This window comes from Seriola dumerili, unplaced genomic scaffold (genome assembly GCF_002260705.1).
Source record: "Seriola dumerili isolate Sdu_G_001 unplaced genomic scaffold, Sdu_1.0 BDQW01000258.1, whole genome shotgun sequence".
Lineage (NCBI taxonomy): Eukaryota > Metazoa > Chordata > Actinopteri > Carangiformes > Carangidae > Seriola > Seriola dumerili.
The window spans coordinates 785,561-795,671 of NW_019174513.1; the positions used below are offsets into that span (position 1 = coordinate 785,561).

Genomic DNA, 10,111 nt, shown 5'->3' on the forward strand with positions numbered 1-10,111 from the left:
CTAAGAATTTACCGCTGTGTTGACTAAACAAGGTCAGAATGAGTAAAAAAAACACTTAAATCACGATCTTCTCCTCCCGTCTGACCTTCTAATCCCCACCCCCACTAATTTCTCCAGCCATGAGGAGTGGCACAGGGGCGTCAGTGGTGAACGGGCGTTGGGCTGTGGACCCGCCAGGGGAGTACCAGGCTGGGGGGACTACCTTCACCTACACACGACCTAGAGCACAGGCAGAGGGGGAGGAGGAGAAAGGAGAGTCCCTCAAAGCCCCAGGACCCACCACCACACAGCTACAGCTATATGTAAGTACTGGAACACAGGAAGGCATTTATTTAAAACCCGTAAGTAAACATGAACCAGGGCATGACAAAATGAAGTTAATGATCATACACATACATGAGACATACATGTGTACACAGAGTATTTCGCCTCTCTAGAAATATTGTTGTACGCCTCAAGGCTATGCTCTCCCGCTCTGTGTGAAGATGCTCCAGATAGTCAGCATTATTTTAGTATTATGGTGGGATAAAGACAACTACGCTAATGCTTAGCCTGAGCCACATCAGACCATCCATGGCTTAATAATAACAACTCTAACCCCGAGCTAAGATCTTATTAAAGAACAGGAGTCATGTGTAGCTTTACATCCAGTAGCTACAGGGCAGGAGGAGGTAAAAACAGCAAGCACCCACCGAAGCCAGAGTTTGATCTCCTCTGGAATCACATGCATTTTTAAGGCTTAGTGGGTTATAGAAATAAGGCTGAAGGTCTGTAACCATGCCAGCGGCACTGTGAGGCTGTAATGCTCATTACACGTTGGAAAAGAAATTGTTGGATGGATTAAAATAGAAAGACAAGTCTGCTATCTGTAGATCATAGCCTCTGCCGGGAAATCAAATGCCTGGGCTATCCCTGTAGCTTTGGTGTGAAGACACTGACCATGAACTGCAATGTCCCCGGTTCAAGTGTGGCCGGGACCCTTGGTTCTATTTCTCTCTCATTTGTTTATATCCCACGTATCCATAATAAAGTCTTATAATAGCCAACAAATGCTTTTCAAAAAGAAAGTTTGGTCTGTGGGCGGTACCACAGGAAAAGCCACGCTGTTACCTAAATCAAACGGGTTTATCCCCTGAACACAAGAACATCAGACTCCTGCTGATTGAGTTTAGATGACCTTCACTATGTTAAGTCTTGTAGATGGGCTGCAGGGTTTCATAGTAAGAGGAGGAACACATAGTGACTAGCACACACCCTTCTGAGGCATCCCAGAGCGTGAGACTGAATGTAAATTTCTCTTTGGGGATGAGTTAAGTTGTTTTAGGGTGTTTTCTTGTCAGTGGCTACTTTTTCACTTTGCTTTGGTCTGCAGATCATTTTCCACAAGGAGAACCCGGGCATCGACTATGAGTTTTACATCCCCGTTGAGAAGAAGGAGGGAGAGAGGGAGAGGCTGACGGAGAGAGAGAGGGAGGTGGCCAGAGAGAGGCCGAGGGAGAGAGAGCCAGCGAGGGCACCCCTCCGCAGTACGTCTGTCGCACCTCAACCTTCTGTTCTCCTCTCCTCTGTTTGGCTTACACTTTCTCAGCTGTCTACGCTACTGCATGCTCATAGACATTCAGGAAGTATTCAGACCCAAAGAGACCAAATAGCAGTCACCTGAGCTAAATTTCAAAGGTTCTGAAACAGATTAAATTCTGTTTTCGCTTTCTCGTTATGGGGTATTGAGTGTAGCTTGATGAGGGAAAAAATTATTTTTGGGGGATTTTAGCATACGGCTGCAACATAAAAAAAAAAAAATTGAAGGGTGGCAGAATTGAACCCTGAATCAAAATGTAGATTTTACATTCTTCATTCTTTCCAAATTACTCAAGGAAACATCAGCTCATATCCTTGGAGAATGATTGATGTGTTTATGGATTGGGATGGGTGTGGTTGTGGGCCAAGTGGGAGGGATTATTGTATAAGTGTGTTTGCGTGTTTGTGTATGACCTAGATGGGAGGCTATCTGGTCCACATGTTCGCTGTCATGAGACCCTGACCTCATCATGACATCATTAGCATCTGACTCACCGCCGTTCTCCTTTTCTCAGTAATTCAACATTCGTGTTTTGCCTCTTTCCTCACACTTTATCGCTCTTTGATCCTCCTCCTCCTCATGTCTGTCTCCCAATCTTTGCCTGTCTCTCCCACCTTGCCTGCCCTTTCGAATTGGTCTTTATGTCCATCTATTTTTTCTTATCTCCCAGGTCCTCTCACTGTGTCAGTAGAAGACCCTCCTCCTGCTTCTCTCCCTGTTTCAGTCTCTTCTTTCCCCTCCTCATCTTCCTCCTCCTCCTCCTCCTCCTCCTCAGTATTTTCTCCCCCATCCTCAGACCGGTGGGCACCTGACAGGTTGCGCCCTCGAGGATCTGCACCCAACAGAAATGCTCGGATCCCCCCTCGCACTGACCTGCCACCGGACACTCAGCCACCATTTGTTTGGAGAAGAGGCGGACTCACAGAGTGTTCTGCTTCCTGTGGCAAAGGTCAGATTCTGATACACTTCATACATGTGTCATTTTAAAATTAATTGCTGTATACACAAAACATGCTTCTTTTCTTACTTTGGATGACATGATGTCTCCCTCCTGTGGTTGATGGGTGCAAATACGAGAACATGGCGCTGAAGCCCTTGTCAATCTGTCCATATCCTTGTCTCTGCAGGTTCTCAGTATAGAGTGATTCTGTGTATAAACCGTCATACGGACGAGGATGTCCCGGAGAGGAAGTGTGACTCTGCGGCCAAACCTGTTCCCGAGGAGGAGCCTTGTAACACACACCCCTGCCCGCCATTGTGAGCTTATACACACTTAACCTTGAAGAGATGCACCTTATATAGGCTTTGCTTTTCTGTTTTTATCTGCAAAAAAAAAAAACTTCCCTGGAAGGGAAAAAAATGCTATTTTCCCACAGAAGCTTGTGCATTTTTCATAGCTGATGATTCGCTGCACAAAAACCACAAAAATCTTATCAAGTCATTCTTGTCTGTTTGGGTTCTTAAACTCTTATTTTCCTAAAACAAGTCAAAAATTCAGCGAGTGCAGCAATCTGTCTTTAGTCTTTCTTGTTTGAAGATAAATTCATTTCTGGGAAATTCTTGAAACTAGTTCCTTTCTACCATAAACATGTTGGCACTGGATGGAGATTTTTTTGTAGTGTCAGTTTCTTTCAAGTAAAAAGCATGAGTCATCGACAAATTATAGCCGTTTGTGCCAACTGAGAATGATGCTGACTGTGATGAGTTGAGGGAATTTTCAAGACAAATTGATCATCAGATTATCATCGTATCAGATTATTATGATTGGAAACCAGTGGCCGACATGAAAGTAACGAAACATGTTCAAAAATCTAAAAACTCATAGTCATGCTTGGGTAATGTTGGACATCATTGTCATTGTGTGCATACATGATTTACATTTGATATTTGTAATTTGTAAGAGGACTGAAATATGCAAAAACACCAGAGTGGTTCTTTAAATAAATGGCATACAGTAGCTATCTGTAGTGTCAAAATATGGATGAAAGCAGTTTTTCTGCATAAACAAACTTTAATATCTGTGATGGATTATTTAGATATTGAAGACATTCGACCTTGTGTGATTTTCCAATAACATTTACCTTTAATTTAATTTGTCCCTCTCTTTGTCCCCTTCACTGTCTGTATGATAGCTGGGAGGCCAGTGCATGGTCAGAGTGCAGTGTGTCCTGTGGCCCCGGGGTGCAGCAGAGACAGCTTCAGTGCAGGCAGAGCTTTGGGAACCGCTCCACCATGGTGCACCCACAGCGCTGTGCCAGCCTCACCCCACCAGAGTCAACACAGGCCTGTCAACTTGGCCTCTGCTCCCACTGGGAGGTCAGCTCCGATTGGAGCACGGTAGGTTCATAATTCTAGTACATGACCGGGAACTGCATCTGCTCATATATCAACAGACATGGTTACAAGAGGCCTGTATCCCAGTATCTGTAAATATAACACAGACAGAAAGAGAGAGTGGGTGCAGTCTGGTTAAAATAAGCACAAGTGGTTTCTATCATAAATTTTAAAATGCCTTCATTAGGTCAGCCTGCAAGTATGTGATTACTTTTCAAGTCAGAGACCACTGCAGACTGTGGGCCACGGGTTGGGTTGCAGCAAATAATTTTCTAAAAATGTTTAATTGTTAATGTTTCAACTGTTTTTTTGTTTTGTTTTTATTTTTTATTAGTTACACATTTTGGGACAATTGAACTATTATAATAGTTATGAATCATAAGAAAAGCAAATGCTCTGAATTGGTGAAACCAACAAACAAAACTGTTTTAGGATAGTTAGTATAGATAGTATATTTTAACATGATTTTATATTTTTATTCATAATTTAACTTTCTCATATCTGTTTTATATTTATATCATGTATTTATGTGCTTTATGTGTTTTATCTTGTGTTTATTACTGCTGCACAACCAGTTGGCTTTTGGTACGAATGAAGTGATAGAATTTGATTGATAATCAAACATCAGGCTTTTTTTTCTTTTAGGATTTGATCTAGATTGCATTGGCCCTTTCCTTCATCTGTTTCTTCTCGTTATTGTTTTTCTCCTCTCTGTCTCTCACAGTGCTCCGTGGACTGTGGACTAGGGAGGAGGACAAGGGGTGTGCGTTGCGTCAGCGACCAAGGCAGCGTGGTGAACGACAAGGAGTGCAACTCCAGGCTCCGTCCACAGGGAAGTGAGGAGTGCAACATGGGACCCTGTGTAACCAACTGGTACTTCACCGACTGGTCCAACACTGTGAGTAACACCCATACACAGACACAAAGGAACAAACGCTCACAGCACTTCACAGTAATCCTCAACACGATCTTCCACTTTGTTTCTGTCAGTGTTTGGCACAGTGTGGCCCCGGGGTGCAGAGGAGAGAGGTGGTGTGTCTGACTCGAGGAGGGGTCAGAGAGGGTAAAGGAGGAGGGGACTGTGTTGGGGAAAAACCGGCAGAGATGAAGGCCTGTAATGGGGGTCCCTGTGTGCCAACAGCCATGTGGTACAGCAGCCCCTGGACACAGGTAGGAAGGAGGAAATTGAGAAGGAAGAAAATACACAGACTTACTTTGTTTGGTTTTGGTTTTTTATTTATATTTCTATATTTAATTTCATGTCAAATTCTGCTTCTCGTATAAAGACAGTGATAAACAGATTAATAAACAGTGCTGATGTTGTGCAGGAATTCAAACTTTCTTTCTTTAATTTACCATTTAACATTATTTAACTTTAATTTATGTTTTGTATAGTCTTTTGTTTCACCTTGCATCTTATTCGATTCTCTTTTTTGTATATAAGGCTTTTCTCTCTTTATTTTGAAGTAGTATAACATTTATTTTGCACTGAATACAGCTCCTGTATTCCTGGTGTAGATTATATGACTGATTTTTGTTCTTTTTCCAGTGTAACGTCCCGTGTGGAAATGGGACTCAGCGACGAGACATCATTTGTGTCAACAAGATGGGGAATGATTTTACTGTCGTACCAGCCAGTGAGTGTGCTCATCTGGACAAGCCTGCTGCGGTCCAGGAGTGTGAGATGGGAGAGTGTCAGCCCCAGTGGTTCACAACAGAGTGGAGCGCGGTGAGAGAGAAGGAATTAAATTGAAATTACAGGACAGAAGAAGCGAAAGCGGCCAGGACAACTCCAGTACAAGTGTCAGAAGATTGTTGGCGTATTTGGTGCGAATAACAACATATTATTATAATATCATTAACTCTCTTTCTGTGTCTCTGCTTTTGTTCTCAGTGCTCACGCTCTTGTGGGAAAGGCTTACAGATGAGGGAGGTACGATGTCTAACACCAGACAAAAAGCACAGCCTTGAATGTGATTCCAACGCCAAACCTGAACAGGAGCAAATCTGCAACACAATACCCTGCAGTCCACAAATCTCAGGTTGGTGTGTGTGTGTGTGTGTGTGTGTTGATGTGACAGCGCATTAATGTGTGTCTTGGCTCTCTTCCTACCAGCATCTCTCTCCTCCTCTTTAATCACAGATGAGAACTGCCGGGACAGACGCCATAACTGTGTGATGGTGGTGCAGGCCAGGTTGTGCGTCTACCACTACTACAAGACCGCCTGTTGTGCCTCGTGTACCCAGAGTGCTCAGCGTGCGAAGAGGCAATGACCTGCCAAGCACAGACAGCCTAAGTGTGCAGGAAGTTGAGTATTAGGTCAAAAGGGCTGATCACCCTTTAAACGATGAGTCTGTAGAAATGGACAGCCCAGAGTAGATATGTGATGGCATGATATTCAGATAACATTCAGCTATTTTCTCCTGAGTCTTCAGGTAAAACACTGTGAAAGCAGCCGGTTCCTTTTACTAGTTCTCCGTATAAAGTTTTACATTGTCTCTTAGAACCACATATTCCACTGAGTTTGCTTCTAGTTACTTTGTGCATGAGCTTTAACAGGTTCATAATGTGTCACGCAGGGCTGAGTGATGCATTTACTGTGATTTCCACTCATGAAGGCTCATTTCTATGGCTGAGAGATGATAATGGAAGGTCCTCGCTGAGGACACAGCCGTGGTTCAACAGCAAATTTAGCTTTTGTTAAGATTCCTCCTAATCTACAGGATCTTGAGACAGATTTAGTCAGACATGCATACCACTAATTATGTGCTGAACAAATAATTACCATGTGTGCTAGATAAAGTGTTTATACTGTAGTTCTGTGTGTGCTGAAGATCTACTGGAATAGATCTACTGTTTCTCTGTACGCAGCAGATGTCCCCCGCTGAGCTACAGTGGCTACCCCCAACTGAGCTAGAAGGATTTCAATTACATATTGTATGTTTTTCTGTTGTTTTTTTTTCTGTTTGCCAAAAATATTTCCTCAAGTGTCCTCTTATTGTTCAGTTCAGTATTTGGACAGACAAACCAAAGGAGTGGGGTGACCATGGCAGTAAGTGACCAAATAAAATATATCAGAGCAGGAAGACAGAGGTGAGGGGCTTCCTGAACAAGAAGGATATTAGACAGAGATGGTAATCAAGCAGCACAGACTCTGTACAGTCCTTCAACGTATTCATGTTAACATACATGTGTTAAAATACGTTCATTAATTCATTAAGGTGTGAAGACTCATAGTTGCAGTTATGGTTTTACTAAACGAAAGACAATGGTGCTCAATAAATAGATTTTTTTTTAATGACATTATCAAGTGATAAGACTAAAGTTGGTCGTATACTTTTCTTCTTTTCAACAAATCACATGGAAGTACTAAAGCCATCAATGTATTAGTCTGCCTCTTAAGACTCCCTGACTTGCCGACCATGTCTCTGGCACTCCGGCCCAAGTCCACTTGTTCCTGCTGAAGATTTGACACTTTAAAAATGGCTCACAAATATATAGTGTAATTTTTTTAAAGGCTCTGTAATTGTCTAAAACAGCTGGGCACTGTAAAGAGTAAATTGTGCATTTGTTAGGGGATATTTTCTGCTGTGGTATAACACACATTAGTGAGATTGTTTCAAAATAAACTACAGTGCATATGTCCATTATAATGAAGGAACATGTCACTCAGTGCAACATGATTTTTTAATAGTTTTTGACAACAGTGAAGCTCTATAACAGAGAAAAATGTTATAAGAGGCTGGGGTTTCTCAGCCAATACATGTTAGTTTCAAGTCATAGGTAGTTTTGGTCTTTTCATGGGATTTGTTGACAATAGGAAAAACAGAATGTCTCCTTCAACCATGACCTTGGTGACGCACAGGTTTGGTGATGTAAAATGAGTCACTCCTGACTGACCTAATTTTTCATTTTAGTGATCATATGGCACAATGACAAAAAAAAAAATCACATTTTAATGTCCACCTTGTTTCCTCACCTCAATACATCCTTTCCACCATCGCCTCCTTGGGAGGAGAGGATGAGTCTGTCCTATGAGAATAGGTGAAGCCAGAATTTAAAAAAACCTTATGAAGACTAGGAAAGCTGCTTTCTTACAATAGTCTTTTATTAAATTCAGTTATGATACAGATCTAATGCAATCATTCTGCTTTGACCTGAAAGTAAATATTTTGCATATTGAAGTGGCAACCTCTGTATATGTGTGTAAGTACTCTTTATGCTTTTTCTCTTTCTCTTACACTGACTCTTTTTTACTTAGATCTCTTTTTTTCCTTTTCCTACCCCTCCCACCAAGAAGCATATACTCACACTCTGCCCACTCAAAGGTGAGGAGGAGTCTGTATATTTGTCAGATATGTTTTAATGTCTATAATTTCTTTGAACATAGTCGGTGCTTATGTTTTATTACTGAGTAGAGTTATCAGAAGTGTTGTTGTAGGCTGCATTTATTCACATCTAATTGTCATATAACGATTGTATTTTGCTTTTGAAAAGTACACATGAATTGTGGATGTTTGTGATATGGACGTGTGTGTGTGCATGTGTGTGTGTATGGTTATGTCTTTTGCGATCATGGCTTTGAATGTGTCATTCTTGTCTCTAATCCCTCGTAGTAGAAATTACATTTTATATAAAAACAAAAAAAGGATAGTAATTTATCTATTATCTAAAGAACATGTAATTTATTTTCTGTTTTAAGAGGCTGTAGCATTTTTTTTTGTTACCACCAGAGTTTATGAGATTGTTATTATTGATACATGGATGGATTTTTTTTTTATCATGTAAAAACAAAAAACAGTGTGGGAAAATTATTGAATTAAAAACTTTCATTTTAAATAAAACTGAAACAACAGAGACATTAAGTGGTGTCATGTTTTGTTTTGTTTTTGTCCAGTGAATGAGATTGATATATCCAGTTTCCTCCAAGCGATGGCGCCATTGAGTCTCTGAATGACCAGGTTCAGTTGTCCTCAGATATTAGTCTCCTACAGGGTAAATGTCTGTTTTTGGTGGTAAGTCTGTATTTAGACTGGTTGTGTGCTTGTTGTATTTAATTATAATAATTTTATTTAAAAAGTCTCCCAAGAGCTGGCCAAAATGGCACAGAAAAATCAGTAATTTTACCACATTCCTGTATAGAACAATTAACAGTATAGGACCTGAAAGACATTAAATAACCAATAAACACTGTTGAAACGATCACATTCCTCATTAAGCCTGTTTCATGTGCAGTGTTGTTTTTGATTGTTTGATACAAAGACCAAGTTTCCAAATGAAATTTATCATGGAGATTATGCCAATTCCACAGTGGATAATGTGAAGGGAAAAAAAGCCTAGTTGAGAAAGGTCAGATATGTCTTGCTGCCTGAGGTGTAAATGTAGGAGTGGCTGTAGGAGTATGATGAGCAGGGCCAACAGTAAAACAAAGTGAAGGCAGGGAAAAAGAGTTTGAAAGTTTAAAGGGCATAGTAACTTTCTTAAACTATATTGTTGCTAAAGTACAGTAATGTATTGTAGGCCTGTGGCAAGGCATGGTGTAGAAACACTGGTCATGAGCCCTATATGAATACTCTTCATAGACACTTTTTTTTAAAGTATTACATAGCTTAATCCTTGAATCAGCTGGTACAATAATACCTATCATATAACTATGGAATGTAAACTATAGTAGACCCTGCCAGGTGATACTTAATCTGTTTCTAGAAAATTATTTGTTGGCTATTGGCCAAGGGTTTTTTTTCATGCATTGGCTGGATCAGTGATAATTACATTAAAATAATTAAATCTTGAAGCTGTAAAGTTTTATAAAACTGTATCTGTAATTTGTTTACTGCTGCTTTTAAACGAGATAGACAATTCAAAGTACCTCAGTGTGGAGGTGAAGGAATAGGTGAATTGCTTACATAGTAACATAGTAACATAGAGTTGAAGTTTTTCTCTCCTCGGCATCCCTGGTCTTGCATTTGCGTGCGTTGTTTCTTCTTCATCGTGCAGGGAGGCTTAACAACCCTGGTGGCGTGCTGCCTGCACACCGTTCACATCCGCAGGGCGCAGCGGGCGTTGCGTGCCTCTTTTGCCGGTGCTGGGTTTGTAAGAAGCCCCTAGTGAGGTGATATATACATGCAAGTTTGTGTGTGTGTATGTTTGTGTGTGTGTGTGTGTGTGTGTGTGTGTGTGTGTGTGTGTGTGTGTGT

General features: G+C 41.1%; 1 protein-coding gene across 2 annotated transcripts in view; it reads left to right on the forward strand.

The window, feature by feature from the left end:
* Window positions 1-8,724, forward strand: part of LOC111230137 (ADAMTS-like protein 4) — a 35,318-nt gene extending 26,594 nt beyond the window's left edge. The window contains exons 8-17 of one of the 2 annotated variants that reach the window (XM_022756738.1): window positions 118-302; window positions 1,373-1,526; window positions 2,250-2,528; window positions 2,707-2,836; window positions 3,712-3,916; window positions 4,638-4,811; window positions 4,904-5,083; window positions 5,463-5,642; window positions 5,808-5,955; window positions 6,057-8,724. In XM_022756738.1, coding sequence (XP_022612459.1) covers window positions 118-302; window positions 1,373-1,526; window positions 2,250-2,528; window positions 2,707-2,836; window positions 3,712-3,916; window positions 4,638-4,811; window positions 4,904-5,083; window positions 5,463-5,642; window positions 5,808-5,955; window positions 6,057-6,187 — 1,766 coding nt within the window. In that variant the 3' untranslated portion in view covers window positions 6,188-8,724. The remainder of the gene's footprint in view (window positions 1-117; window positions 303-1,372; window positions 1,527-2,249; window positions 2,529-2,706; window positions 2,837-3,711; window positions 3,917-4,637; window positions 4,812-4,903; window positions 5,084-5,462; window positions 5,643-5,807; window positions 5,956-6,056) is intronic. The other variant, XM_022756739.1, reaches the window with a different exon arrangement.
* The last annotated feature ends 1,387 nt before the right edge of the window (window positions 8,725-10,111 follow it).